Source organism: Dermacentor andersoni, chromosome 1 (genome assembly GCF_023375885.2).
Source record: "Dermacentor andersoni chromosome 1, qqDerAnde1_hic_scaffold, whole genome shotgun sequence".
In the NCBI taxonomy this organism is placed as follows: domain Eukaryota; kingdom Metazoa; phylum Arthropoda; class Arachnida; order Ixodida; family Ixodidae; genus Dermacentor; species Dermacentor andersoni.
The window spans coordinates 262,285,068-262,300,726 of record NC_092814.1 but is presented as its reverse complement, the minus strand read 5'-3'; the positions used below and the strand labels follow the sequence as shown (position 1 = coordinate 262,300,726).

The window sequence follows — 15,659 nt, the reverse complement described above, 5'->3', positions numbered from 1 at the left end:
CAAACCTGCGATGCTCAGATCTGTGTTCCACCAAATTGAAAATATGGAAGTGCTGCTTGAAACGAGGAATCCTGATGCCACAGAAGCCATTAACAAGAATACGGTGAGGGTTCTGATCACTTTTCTGGGACCATTTCAAGACGCTTTGTGAGCACTTGAGGCCGACAGATGTCCAATGTTGCACTTGCCATACTGCATATGGCAAAAATTGCAAGCCTTGAGAGGCCATGCAATACTTCAGCAAACACAATGGAAATATCAAAGATTTAATTACGCACATGAAATTTTTTGACCGCCAAAGTAAACTTGGCCATGCATCATAAAGTCACAACTTTTCTGTGGGCTCAATTCAAGCACCTGCAAATGCTTTCGCCATAAGTGTGCAATGAGGTGTATGCACATGCAAAGCAGTTGACATCATTTTAATTTCCAACACCACGCAGCAAGTCCAAAGAGCACCCTGCAACAATTCAGCGCATAAAACCATTCGGTGAGTGGCACGACAATGATGACAACACAGTGCATGACCAGGGTGAAATTAGGGAGTACCTGCGTGCTCAATCACAGCGCATGACCAGGATTAAATTAGCGAGTACCTGCGTGCTCAATCGTTAAGCGTGTGCTCAGAATCAGAACTTGAGTATTGGAAAGGCAAAGAAAGTAACTATCTAAAATTTCACAAACTTGTATGAAAGATCTTGGTGGTTCAAGCTACAAGCGCCAGCAGCGAGGGCAACTTCAGTGCTGTAGGATGCATCATGCACGAATGATACACTCTACTGAAGCCCAAGTCCATGGACAACCTTTCGTTCCTTCACGCTAATTTGTGAAGGGATTTGCACTTTGGAGTTCTTGACATTTATTAGCAAGCAAAGCTAGCAGCAAGGATGGCATGCTCTTTTTGCCTTAATAAGTATGTTTTCATTTTCTGTTGCTACATGCTTTACTATTACACTGCCAAGGGCCGGCATGTTGATCTGTCGTCGATTGAAGCTACATTACTGTACCAGCTTCATGCTACATTCCGGTGGATAACAATTTTTCCCTTTCACGATACCTCCTCGACCTTGCGGGATTCCGCAGAATTGATTTGCCATATTCAGTGTCCTTATGCTTCGAGTCGGCAATTGATTCACCCTCTTGCTGCTATCTGCTAGCCTCCTGGTTAGCTCGGATGGTAGAGAGACTGCCCTAGAAAGGTGTTGGTCCCGGGTTTGAATCCCTGACAAGGATGAATTTTTCCTCAAGTGCGACACATTCTTTCTGAGAAATGCATATGGGTTTCCTTTATAGCTTCGTGCTACATTTAGGTGGATGACATTTTTTTGCCTTTCATAATGCTTCCTCCACCTTGCGGGATTCCGCATAACTGATTTGTCATATCTTATTCATGTATTCAAGTATGAGTGAACCCCTAGTCCGAAACTTACTTCTTACTAAGCAAGTTGGCTAGCTGGAAATCGTGGAAAAACCCTGATGGCAATGCTCTTTCATATTTCAAATTTGCCTCAAAGTTAGTTGCCTTCCTTTGTACAAAAACATGATTTTCTTGAATTCAGCAGAACTGATAGTTGGGTGAGTTGGTAAGTAACCTAGTTGGTAAGTAATAACCTTCTCTGCGTCCTTGTCTGTTGTGTGCACTCCAAATTTCACCATGAATGCTTTTTTTTATAGCACAGAAAATAATAAACAGGCAAAATAAATGTGCAGTTGTCCAACTACAAGACCAAAGAAAAAAAGCTTCATGGTGAATCTAAAAGGCGTCACCTGATGACAGCTAAAAAAAGAAAGGTAACATTTGTCCACCTAACCAATTGTAACAGTAAATAATTTTGAACACCTAATGCACACAAGTCTGCATATTTTGTATTTCCAGGTTACTTTTTAATGCTTACAGTGGTAGGCAAGAGCTCGTAATCTTCGGCCTAGCATGTCAAACTCTTTTGTCAAGATTCTCCATTGTAAACACTGTTGAGAAGCTGCTAAGCTAAGTGCATATTGTGCCATCAATGTCAGAGAGCCTACTGATTATTACAATAGAACTGTTTCTAGCTGAAACTAGTCAGCAGTTTGGTGTATGGGCTGGTGTATTGTGGGCAAAACCAGAGGCCCCACACTTGTTTCAGATGTAGCTTTGGCTGCACAACTCAACATGTGCACAACACAAATGATCACCTGCACAAGGATCTTCAGTTTCTTCCAACGATGCAAAATTAGTACTTGTACAGTCAACTAATGCAGCACACTCTTCATTGGTGGATTTGTCAGTCCGACTGCAAAGTCAAACAAGTCTACATACACTGGTATGCTTGTACTCAATTAAAATATCTTGTTACAGTTAACATGTCTTCATGTTAATGCTGTGCACTCCACAAGAAATGAGAAGGATGTATTCGTTAAAGAGGTATATGCTTTGATGTGGAACGGATATTGATTATCACGAGCTCTGCAAACTGTTCATGAGGTTGCAATACCATTGATTGCAAGGAATGTTTCAATATAATAACACAGTAGGCAGTACATAGAGCTATCCTTCGCTTGGTGTAGAAACTTGTGGCTCCAAGAGTGCTGTACGTCTCTCATTTTCACGGGTGATGCTCTGGTTGATTCTGTTCAGACGTTCCTTCAAAATAAAAACAATAGGAAGCAATGAATATGAATGCAGACTCCACAAAACAGTTTTGTTGTTGAGAGAAACACACAACAAAATATATATATAGAAATAAGAGAAACGACTGCTAAGCTCAAACAGCAACTCATGCAACAGTCAGCAACAAAGCAACTTGTATCTGTTGGGCTGCTGAGTGAGAACTTATGAAGTGTGCTGGCTGCATTCATTTAATCAAATTTTTCTGTTTCTGCAAGAACAACATCTGTCAAAATATGGGCTAAAGGCAAACTGCAACGAAACTTCACTTTGGCTAAATTGGTAATGAGTAGTGTCCCAGCTAACTTTACCCAGAGTTTTAAAATATGCCCATGCACTCTAAGACAACGCTACCAAATGCATGTTGCTGACTATTGTATGGAGTAAGTCGCACTATTTTTTGCAAGTCACCTCCGAGATTTTTCAGCGCGCTGCCGGCAGCCACAGGTAATGAGTCATGCATCACTTCCAGCCAGCGGTAATTGCAGCGTTCTTTAAAGTTTCGGTATCAAAATCATCTACTTTTGCAAGCCTTTCATGATGCACCCACTCATATTTTAAATGAAAAATTTTGCACAGAGGCTGCTCTATACGTACACTACCTACACTATGTGAAACTAGGCTTCTTGCACAGCCCAAAATTTCATCACACTTGGCCTTTCATTAAGGCATTCTGGAGGTGGGATTCAAGGATGCTTTGCAAGGATTCACGGCAAAAGTGAGCAAGAACTCTGGTGAGGCACCTACAATGACTCATCTATGTAAGCCTGTGTTAATTGCATTGATCCAGATTTAACCAAAGGCTTTTTCAGTGATTGTAAGCTTTGAATGACTGAAAGATCATACTGACCACTACAAATTTAACACACCTATGCTTGTTACAAACCTTAAAGGGGCCTTGAAACACTTTTCTAACTAATTATAGAATGACATCACTATTAAATTATGTTGCCTTGTGAATCTTCTGCCACAAAAAATGTTTGGAATCCATTAAGTGCAAGCCAAGTTAGGCATACTTATCAAACCAATGAGCGCCTTTCTCCTTTCATTTCCACTAACGTGCTGGAAGCTACACAGGGGAGATGGCAAGGGTGAACAAGGAAGCAATGCCCAGCTGGCCCTGCCCAAAGATTGAATGTCTTGGCGGCGACACAGCTTGCAACAGCACCATGTGGCGGTCACGCTATCTACACTATGCTTTTCATCTTGGAGGCCTCTCACAGCAGATCCAGCAATGCGCAATAGTTGTGTGTAGACCACGGTGGTATAGACTGGCAGGGCAAAAATGATATGGTTTTTCTGTAGTTTTGAGATTGCAGACATATATATTTTCTATTTATTTAACTCAAATGAGGAATAACTGTATTACTGAGAATGTTCTCGCGATCATGAAATCAGCCAATAACTGTTGGTGGGTCGAGCTGTTTGCGATGACGCTGCATGACGACATTGTGAAGGAGATAGCAAGTGATTTTGCACTGCTTTTGACACAAAATTGTGAATTCCCTGCTGCATGCAGTGAAATAATATATGGCTCACATGTTCACAGGAGCCTCATGAACAGAATGGCAACGTTTTCTTACTATGTTCGAACTGTTTCTCAGGGCCCCTTTAACTTTGTTTTTGTTTTTCTATGAGAACAATGTACATACTTGCATGAGTCCCTGAATGACCAGCTACATATCTGAAAGCCAATATCGTAGAATGTTTTTGCAGTAGATAATCCACTGTTCTCTTTTATTTAACAAAGCATACTTTGGCACCACTGTCTTTATTTGGATTCTTCGTATGTCACAAATGCACTTTGGTAGCCTCCCTGAGAAAGTTCCACATGGAAGCACAAGTAAACTGCACCAGTGTGCCAACTGCTAATAGAACTGCCACACTTCATCACTGAATGAAGTCCTTAGATAAGTTTCAACATAGCACCATTCCCCCTTTCCCACTCCCCTCCTACTCTAATCGTCCTCCTACATGGAGAGCCTCTAGCACCCCCAAAAGGTTCCAAACCTCTCAATGCATGTGCAAAAACAAATATGTTCTAGTTTGTGTAATACTACACTCATAATTATCAATACTATTGAAACTGTATTCCATGCAATATATCATTATATTCATGCGTATGTTGCTACAAATCATGCTATGTGAAAAAACTCTGTAACCTCTTGGGGGCACTAGTGATCAGTGCTGTCACATGGAAATGCCATGTGATCACACTAGTAAGCCAATCATGCACAGGCAATGGCGGGAGGGTATGAGGATGATGACGACGGCTAGATGAAAGAATGGCACTACACTGAAGCTTTTTGTCTGGGGACCGTAGCTTTAAATGCACCATTGTGCCACATGGTGGCAAATGATGAACTTGGTGACTTGGCACCATAGTACCAGTACACCTGAAAATGTTTCTTCAGATTAAAAAACAAACATTTTATTTCTCTTTAAAACAACACACTACATCACACACTTTTCTTTTTTCTTATAATTTCTACATTTCAATTAAAAAAACAATTTCATCTATGCTTTCCCTGGATTCATTGTCCATTGTCTTCATGTGATTGTAGTGTAAGGCAGCGCTTGCAATGTATTTAACTTGTGGATGAGATATGACTTCTCATTTTCTGTCTCTGGAAGCGACAAAACAGTCATGTATCATCCACAAGTTCATACACTGCAACCACAAAGGATAAATGTTTAAAAGGGAGCTCTCAGATCTATTTGTTACACAAATGGAAAAAATAGAAGCAGCAGTGCTCAAAATTTGCAGTCTTGTGTCTGGTCAAAACAGAGCGAACAGTATCTCCCCCTCCCTCCAATTTCTTGTCACAACTCTTGTATTTATTTTTTTAGTAATTAATTTATATTCATTCATAGTTTACTTTTTAATGCAGTTTCTTCATTTATTTCATTATATTATATTTAGTCAATCCGTTTTCTTTCTCTTAACTTTCAACAATATGCGTACTCCTACTGAATGGTGTAATTTCCCATTTGTACTTTTTCCTCTTAATTTTTTTAAAGGCACACTGACAAAATTTTTGACGCCGTTTTTCGCGCTTAACTCTTTCCATACCACGCCCATTGGACATCATTAGCCCGCTTATGATGGTTTAAAACGCCAGTTTCGAGACTTTCCGCACTGCTCTCAGATACGCTGCACTGTTGGACATGATGGAGAAGGAGAGCTATTCTTTAGTTTTTAAGCAGTTCGCTTTTTACCCCCAGGCGGTGATTTTTGAACATGCTCCAAAGTTTTTGCAATCGTTAAAGTAGAAAAAAAAAAATCACCGCTCACTATCGATGGTTTCAAACGCCACTTTCAAGATCTTGCGTGCTGCTCACGGACACTCTGCGCCATAGGACGTGAAGGAGGAGAACTATATTTTTCTTTTCTAACTGCTTTGCTTTTTCCCCACCAGGCATCAACTTTCGAACGCACTCCGAAGTTTGGCGATCACCAAAGTAGAAAACAAATATGGCCGCCTCCGGGAGCGGTGATTGCGCTTAGAAAGATCGAAGATTTCGTGATTCCACTGCACTTGCGGCCGATTTCATCGATGGATCGAGCAGCAGCGAGCCTGAGGATGTTGCATTTTCGTCGGACCTTGACTCTGAGAGCGATGACGACGCAAGCCAGCCCGGAACATCGGTGGCCGCAACCCAGCACGCCAAACTGTAGTGCTTGCACATATATTTTTGTAGTGGAATACCTGTTCAATGAAAAATTTTGATTTTTTCGGAGATAGTGCCTATTAGACGGCAATACATTTTTTTATATCTCATAATTTGTTACATTTGTTATATTCTTTTTCTTAGTAGATACAAGCGTGTCTTTACAGATTTTGTTCAATTTTATCCCACAATCCTCATTCTGGCAATTTAAATCTTTTTTATGACATATATCTTGTTAATAAAACTTTTATGCATGATAAGTGCATTCATTCTGCTTTTGTTTATGCATGTGGTCAAAGCAAGCGCATCGTGCACATTATTATTATTATTATCATTTTTTTAATACGAGTAGCGTTATGGGCTCCGTGTAGCAGAAACTCCGGTGCCGGAGTCTTCTGATTCGTTAGTGAGCGAAAGTTTTTGCGTATATATATGTATATGTATATGACAGTGCAGCATATCCACTCTCGATGACTCGGCCTTCGATTCAGCACAAAAGTACCGATGCAGTACCCCGTGTCTCGTCACCTTTTGGGTGAGACGCAACCAGTTCCAGCATTATTTTGCCCCCTTCTCATTTTAAGTGCTGTCAGATGTCGTTAAAATGCCTCGTTTTCCTAGCCGAGTTCACAGCCGCCTGCGTACATGAGGTTCCCGAACTACGAGGTCAGAACAGTTTAGAAATCATTTTATATTGTGTTACCCATCGTGATCAGCGAAACACACCTTTCGCTGAAAAATCAAAGAAGTTTTTCAAGGAATCAAGGAATCCTCTGGGCTGAAATTCTCCACCATAAGACAGCCTCACAGCCTGCAGGGTAATCTGACCGAGCTAACTTGTATGCTCGGATGTCTTAGAAGTTCGAATCCTCGAGATCTTGTGTTTTTTTTCTTTTTTTTTTAAATCTGAATGTTGTAATCTTGCATTCACCACCTCCAGTACTCAAACATCTCCAGGCTTGGGGTGGTGCCTGACACCGGCTAAAACGCCAAGAACCAGTGGGCCTACACTAATGCAATGCAAAAGTGGAAAAAAAGCAGGTTGGTGATCAAGCTATTGGCAACTATGGCATCGATTCTAGGAACACTAGAGGACAGATGTTGGTAGAATTCGCGGAAAGGAATAAGCTGCGAATAATGAACACCTTCTTCAGAAAGCGTACCATCAAAAATTGGACCTGGAAAAGCCCTAACAGTGAAACAAGGAATGAAATCGATTTCATACTTTCTGCTGATACCAGCATAGTGCAAGATGTAGAAGTGTTAGGAAGGGTAAAGTGCAGGGATCATAGGTTAGTGAGGTCTAGGATTCACCTGAATTCGAAGCGAGAAAGAGTAAAATTGGTCAAGAAGAAACAGGCAAACCTAGACGCAGTAAGGATAAAAGCGGACCAATTCAGGCTGGTACTTGCAAACAAATATGCAGCCTTAGAACAGCGAGATGTAGATGACATAGAGGTAATGAATGAAACCGTAACTAGGCTGGCTTCAGAAGCAGCAACTGAAGTGGGAGGCAACACACCAAGGGAACCAGTAGGTAAGCTCTCTCAAGCAATGAAGGACCTAATAAAGAAACGACAAAGAATGAAACAGTCCAACTCAAGAGATAAGATAGAATTTGCAGAATTGTCAAAACTGATCAACAAGGAGAAAATAAAGGATATTCGAAATTATTACGTGAGAAAGACCGAAGAAGCTGTAAAAAATGGACGCAGCATGAAATCAGTGAGAATAAAACTTGCCATAGGACAAGCCAAGATGTATGCACTGAAAGATAAGCAGGGTAATATCATCAGCAATTCTGAATATATGGTAGTAAAAGCAGCGGAAGAATCCTATACTAACATGTACAATACCCAGAGCAGCCAGGATAACTGCATTGAAAGTAGTAATGAACAGGTTACAGAGGCTCCTTCCATAACTTGCGATGAAGTTAGAAGGGCCTTGCAAGACATGAAATGAGGAAAAGTGGCAGGTGAAGATGGAATAACAGTAGATTTATTCAAAGATGCAGGAGACATCAAGCTTGAAAAGCTTGCAGCCCTTTATACGGAGTGTCTCACGACTTCAAGGGTCCCAGAAAACTGGAAGAATGCCAACATTATACTAATCCACAAAAAGAGAGACGTTAAAGAATTGAAAATTATAGGCCCATTAGCTCACTTCCAGTATTGTATAAAATATTCACGAAGGTAATATTCAATAGAATAAGGGCAACACTTGACTTCAGTCAACCAAGGGAACAGGCTAGCTTCAGGAAGGGATACTGTACAATGGATCACATCCATGTAATCAATCGATAATCGAGAAATCTGCCGAGTACAATCAACCTCTCTACATGGCTTTCATAGATTATGAAAGGCATTTTATTCAGTAGAGATACCAGCAGTCATGGAGGCACTACGTAATGATGGAGTAGAGGAGGCTTACGTAAATATCTTGGAAATTATCTACAAAGATTCCACAGCTACCCTAATTCTCCAGAAGAAAAGTAGGAAGATACCTATAAAGAAAGGGGTCAGACAAGAAGAGAGAATCTCTCCAATGCTATTCACTGCATGTTTGGAAGAAGTATTCAAGCTATTAAATTGGGAAGGCTTAGCAGTAAGGATCAACAGCAAATATCTCGGCAACCTTCGGTTGCAGATGACATTGTCCTTCAGCAACACTGGGGACAAGTTACAACAAATTATTGAGGACCTTAACAGAGAGAGTGTAAGAGTGGAGTTGAAGATTAATATGCAGAAAACAAACATCAATAGCCTAGCTGGCAAGGGAACAAGAGTTCAGGATCGCCAGTCTGCCCCTAGAGTCTACGAAAGAATATGTTTACCTAGGTCAATTACTCACAAGAGACCCTGATCATGAGAAGGAAATTTACAGAAGAATAAAATTGGGTTGGAACACATATAGCAGACATACTCAGATCCTTACTAGAAGCTTACTATTATCACTAAAAAGAAAGGTGTATAATCAGTGCATTCTACTGGTGCTAACATATGGGGCAGAAACTTGGTGGCTGACAAAGAAGCTTGAAAACAAGTTAAGGACTGCCCAAAGAGCAATGGAACGAAGAATGATACGCGTAACGTTAAAAAACAGGAAGAGAGCGGTGAGGATCAGGGAGCAAACGGGCATAGCCGATATTCTAATTGACATTAAGAGAAAAAAAAATGTAGCTGGGCAGGTCATGTAATGCATAGGTCAGATAACTGGTGGACTATTAGGGTTACAGAATGGGTGCCAAGAGAAGGGAAACGCAATCGAGGACGGCAAAAGACTAGGTGGGGTGATGAAATTAAGAAATTTGCAGGTGCAAGTTGGAATCGGTTGGCACGGGGTAATTGTAGATTGGAGGGAGAGGCCTTCGTCCTGCAATGGACTTAAAATAGGTTGATGATGGTGATGGAAATATTGAGTGCAGTAGTTCCTTCAGAAAAAAAAAAATCTGATGTAACCTACAAAAAACACCTATTTTCCCCATGGTAGGGAATGAGTTAATCAGCAGCTATTGACTCGGTAATTATGGTAAAGAAACACACTTGCTCCAGCGCATGACAGTTGTTTAGTTATATGCTCATATTGTCACCCAGCTATGACAACTAAAACAGTTTAGCACCGACAGATTGAGAAAAAACGTCTGCCTTTGCGATGGCTGGTCCTCGGAGAGCACGCGCGCTACCATGAACTTCGTCGTTCTCGCCTTAAGGGTCCCGTGTCAACACATGCAAACCTATTTCGCGTCATTGCTCCCCTCTCAAAAGCGACCGGCCCGGTCGCTTCAAGGGCAGCGGGCGCGCACTATGGGCAAGAGTGCCAACATGAAAAGACAAAAAAAAAAAAAAAAACATACAGGAATGTACACAATGCTGAAGCGGTTTGTGAGGGTTGCTTAGCCCTGGCGTGCGTAGTACGGCTTCATCCGTACTACGTGGACGACTTCAGCATGAGGACGGCGTCGGTTCGAGCCAGGATCAGAGGTTTGAGGCACCACCTCGTAGTTCACATCACTGAGGCGGCGCAACAATTTCTCTGAGAGCCCACGGTGTCGGATAGGTGTCCACACCCACACGCGGTCGCCTGGTAAGTACTGGACATTCCGTCGGGTCCGGTTGTAACGGTAGGCGTCCGGTATTCTGCTGGGTGCGGATGCGATTCCGAGCAAGCTGGCGAGCTTCCTCGGCTTTCTCGACAAAATCTTCAGTGTTGTCATTCCTTGTGGTTCCGTGGTCTACCGGGAGCATGGCGTCTAAGGGGGTTGTAACGCGACGTCCGTAAACAAGCTCGAATGGTGTAAACTCGGTGGTCTCCTGCACAGCGGTATTGTAAGCAAACGTGACGTATGGCAAAATTTCATCCCATGTTTTGTGTTCCACATCAATGTACATGGAGAGCATGTCGGCTAATGTTCTGTTTAGGCGCTCTGTTAAGCCGTTAGTTTGGGGATGATAGGCTGTGGTCTTTCGGTGGTCGGTGTGCGTCAGTGTGACGACTTGTTGCAATAACTCCGCTGTAAATGCCGCACCGCGGTCAGTAATGAGTACAGCGGGTGCACCGTGGCGAAGCACGATGTTGTGGACGAAGAAGCTGGCGACTTCAGCAGCAGTTCCCCGCGGCACAGCTTTCGTCTCCGCATAGCGAGTTAAATAGTCAGTTGCCACGATTATCCACTTATTTTGCAAGGAGGACGTGGGGAACGGCCCAAGAAGGTCCATTCCCACTTGCTGGAACGGCGCCGGAGGCGGATCCAAAGGCTGAAGGAGGCCGGCAGGCTTGACGGGTGGAACTTTACGCCTCTGACAGTCACGGCATGTTCGCACATAGCGCTGAACCGACGAAAATAGGTGTGGCCAATAGTATTTTTGCCGTATGCGCGCTAATGTCCTCGCGAAGCCTAAGTGGCCGGCACAGGGATCGTCGTGACACGCCTGTAAAACTACCTCGCGCAGTGCCGCCGGAACGACGAGAAGGAACGTTTCCTGGCTGTTCTCGAAATTTTTCTTGTACAGGACATCGTTTCGCAGGCAGTACGACGTCAATCCTCGTGAAAGTGGGCGTGGGACAACAACGTCAGCTCCCTCGAGATATCGGATGACTGGAAGCAGCTCAGAGTCTGCACGTTGATAGTCAGCCATGCGCACCACGTCGACGACACCAAGAAACGGCAAATCTAGCTCCAAGTCGGAGGATGTCAAAGGAATAGGAGAACGTGACAAGCAGTCAGCGTCGCTATGCTTATGGCCGGATCTGTAGACAACAGTTATGTCGTATTCCTGGAGACGGAGGCTCCAACGAGCGTGGCGACCTGACGGGTCTCGTAGATTGGCAAGCCAGCAGAGCGAGTGGTGATCACTGATCGCTCGAAATGGCCGGCCGTATAAGTAGGGTCGGAACTTGCTGATGGCCCACACGACTGCTAAGCATTCTTTTTCGGTCGTTGAATAATTAGCTTCTGCTTTTGTCAGACTACGACTGGCATACGCAATTAAACGTTCTGCGCCATCTTGCCATTGAACCAGAATGGCCCCGAGTCCTACGTTGCTGGCGTCGGTGTGTATTTCAGTTGCCGCGGTGTCATCAAAATGCGCCAGCACTGGAGTGGATTGAAGGCGTTTACGCAATTCGGTGAAGGCCTGCTCTTGTTCTTTCGTCCACGCAAAGGGCACATCTTGTCGCGTCAGTCTCGTGAGCGGTTCAGCAATCCTTGAGAAGCCTTCAACGAAACGACGGTAGTAAGCGCAGAGGCCAAGGAACCGCTGAACAGACTTTTTGTCTTTAGGACGAGGAAACTCGGCAACGGCAGCGAGTTTTTCTGGGTCTGGTCGTACTCCTTGGGAGCTGACCACGTGGCCTAGAAACTTGAGTTCCTGGAAGCCAAAGTAACATTTTTCAGGCTTGATGGTGAGGTTGGCCTTGCGTATTGCGGTAAGAACACTTTGTAGCCGGGTGAGATGTTCATCGAACGTGCTGGAAAACACAACAACGTCGTCTAGGTACACTAGACACGTCTGCCACTTTAGTCTAACGAGTACAGTGTCCATCATTCGTTGGAACGTAGCAGGAGCGGAACAGAGACCGAAAGGCAGCACTTTAAATTCGTACAGCCCATCGGGAGTCACGAAGGCGGTTTTTTCACGGTCACGCTCGTCCACATCGATTTGCCAGTATTTATTTATTTATTTATACAATACTGCAGGCCTCATTGAGGCCCAGGCAGGAGGGGCATACAAAATACAGAATAATTGCATTTGCAGACATAAGAACAAAAGGACCAAATTAGTGTGCACAATAGCAATGGAGTCCACCAGCTGCGAGAACCAAATGGGTAAAAAGAACACTCGGTCTTGTAACCAAACAATTCCCAAAACAAAAGTGAAGAGTAAATGTACAAATGAACCGTCAGTACAATTTTAAGCAATGAGAAGGAATGTAACACAAAGATCAATTTCAGTTATTACTATGAAATCAGTAGTTCAAACGGTCAATGGAATCAGTACTGTTTAGTAGCGACTGAGGTAAATTATTCCAATCGGTTATAGTGCGTGGGAAAAAAGAATATTTAAAAATGTTAGTTCTGGCATTATAGGGAGTTAGAGAGTCAGCATGACGATGACGTGTTCGGCGTGCTGCCATTGGCGTTACATAAGGCTCAGGAGTGAGGGCGAGGAGATTATTTTTAAGAAGAAAAAGAAATTTCAGCCGTTGTATTTTTCTTCGTATTTCCAATGTCTGAATGCCATGTTGTCTCATTATTGCTGTCGGGGAATCAGTCATACGGTATTTCGAAAAAATAAATCTGATTGCTTTACGCTGTACTCTTTCTAGTGCACCAATGTTCGTTTTCGTGTAAGGGTCCCACACTATGCAGGCATACTCCAGTTTTGGCCTTATTATTGATGTGTAGGCTAAAAGTTTAGTTTCAGCGGGAGCTTGTTTTAGTTTATGACGTAGAAGACAGAGTTTACGAAAGGCTGAGTCACATACGTTAGAAATGTGAATGTTCCAGTGCAGGATATGAGTTATTGTGACGCCAAGATATTTGTATTCCCTAACCTCGGTTAATGGTTCAGATCCGAGAGCGTAAGGAAAAGATAGGCTATTTATTTTTTTAGTTATCTTCATGTAAACTGTTTTGTTAGCATTTACCTCCATGTTCCAACGATTGCACCAAGAAAGAAGGTTTTGAAGATTATTGTTCAGGGTTATCTGATCATCGCAACCGGTTACCTCACTGAACAGAACACAATCGTCAGCGAACAGTTTTATTTGAACTGGTGCTGTGACAACGCTGGCAATGTCATTAATATAAATTAAGAATAATAAAGGCCCTAAAACACTACCCTGAGGGACGCCTGAGGTAACTGGAAGTTCATGGGAATGGTAAGTATCGATACTAACAAACTGTTTTCGGTTAGTGAGGTATGCTGAAACCCAATTAACAATGAAACAAGGAATGTTAATTAATCGAAGTTTTTCAATTAACTTGGAGTGTGAAACAAGGTCAAATGCTTTCCTGAAATCTAAAAATATTACATCTACCTGGCTGGATTTGTCTAGAATATTCGCAAAATAATGAATAACCGATGTTAATTGGGTGACAGTAGAAAAACCTTTTCGAAAACCATGTTGCTCAGGTGAGAGTACACTGTTATCACTTAAGAATTTAGTAATGTAGTTAGCTATGATGTGTTCTAGCATCTTACAGCATGATTCTAGTCTTACAGCCTGACTTTAGGTCTAACGAAGTAAAGAACTGAGCATGACGCAGACGGTCCAAAGCGTCATCGATCCGTGGCAGGGGATAAACGTCGCGTTTGGTGACTCGGTTAAGCCGTCTGTAGTCAACGCAGAAGCGGAGTGTGTTGTCTTTCTTTTCTACTAGTACGACAGGCGATGCCCACGGACTTGTCGACGGCTGGATGACGTCATCCTTTAGCATTTCTTGAACTTGACGCTTAATCGCCTCCCACTCCATAGGTGACACGCGATACGGATGCTGACGAACAGGCCGCGCCGACTCCTCTGTAACTATCCGGTGTTGCATAACGGAAGTGCGCTGGACTTTAGATTCCGTGGAAAAGCAGCCGGAGAATTCTGTTAGTAGGCCCAGCAGCTGATCCTTCTGGACATCTGCTAAGTCAGCATTAATGTGGACGCGGGTATTCAGGCTGGCGTGAGTTGTTGCGTCCGGTGAAGTCACTTGTAACGTGCCGATATCGGAGAAGTCAGCAATTTCGTTCAGGAATGCCACAGCTGTACCTTGAGGGACGTGCTGATACTCATGGCTGAAGTTTGTCAACAAAACTTGCGAGCACTTATGCTGTATTCGAACAAGGCCCCGGGCGATGCAGATATGTTTTTCAAGCAGCAGCGGGATATTTGCCTCGGCAATACCCTCATAGCCGTCGAATGCGTCGCAGGTGACGAGGGTCAATAGGCTGCTCCTTGGCGGCACCGTGATGTTCTCGTCAACAATCCTCAAGGCGTTGACATACGTGTCGTCAGTGCTGCTCCCTGCTAAGGCCTGCGCCGTCGAAAACGTTACCCGCGACTTTTGTAAGTTGATCACAGTTCCATTAGCCTGCAGAAAGTCCATTCCCAGAATTAGGTCCCTCGAGCAGCTTGGGAGGATAACAAAATCTCCGAGGTACGTAAACCCACGAATGCTCACTCGCGCTGTGCATCTCCCTACCGGGGTTAGCAGATGGCCTCCTGCAGTTCGAATCTGCGACCCTGTCCACTCGGTAGAAACTTTCTTCAGCTTGCAGGCAAGGTCCATGCTCATAACTGAGGTGTCCGCTCCAGTGTCGATTAACGCCTTTATTTCTTCGTCGTCTATGGTGACGGGAATGTTCGACGTTACTACCTCTCGTAAAGTGTTCGACTCCGTCTGTACGTCTGCGTCGTTCTGTTTTCGTCGTTGTCATCGTAGTGGAGGATATTGCGTACGGTCGTCGTCAGCGGCCTCACCTCCGGAGGTCGCTGAACTCAGTTTTCCCGACCCGCCGGGCTAGGCGAGCGGCGTCTCAGAGCGCCGCGAGTAAAAGCTTGGCTTGGTGATGGTGACCTGTAACGAGCAGGAGACGACGAACGGGGCTCCGGCCATCGCTGATCATCATTGCGACGATTTGTGACGAAACTCTCTATTTCCGGCGGCCGCTCACCAGGTCGTGGACGAGGTGCATTCGGCGAGAATCCACGAAGCCCCAGATGACGATAAGGACACATTCTGTAGATGTGCCCGGCTTCGCCACAATGGAAACAAAGGGGTTTGTAGTCTGTGGTGCGCCAGACATCGCTCTTCCTAGTCCTTGCTTCGGCGATGTGCGGTGGGCTGCGA

At 43.9% G+C, this 15,659-nt stretch overlaps 1 protein-coding gene across 4 annotated transcripts in view; it reads right to left on the bottom strand.

The window, feature by feature from the left end:
* Nucleotides 1–250: 250 nt before the first annotated feature.
* Snapin (SNAP associated protein) overlaps nucleotides 251–15,659 on the bottom strand; it is a 28,631-nt gene continuing 13,222 nt past the window's right edge. For 2 of the 4 annotated variants that reach the window (XM_055063743.2, XM_050196281.3), the window contains one exon: nucleotides 251–2,623. In XM_055063743.2, coding sequence (XP_054919718.1) covers nucleotides 2,586–2,623 — 38 coding nt within the window. In that variant the 3' untranslated portion in view covers nucleotides 251–2,585. Of the gene's footprint in view, nucleotides 2,624–5,062; nucleotides 5,275–15,659 lie in introns of those variants that run through there. The other 2 variants (XM_055063742.2, XM_055063744.2) reach the window with 2 other exon arrangements.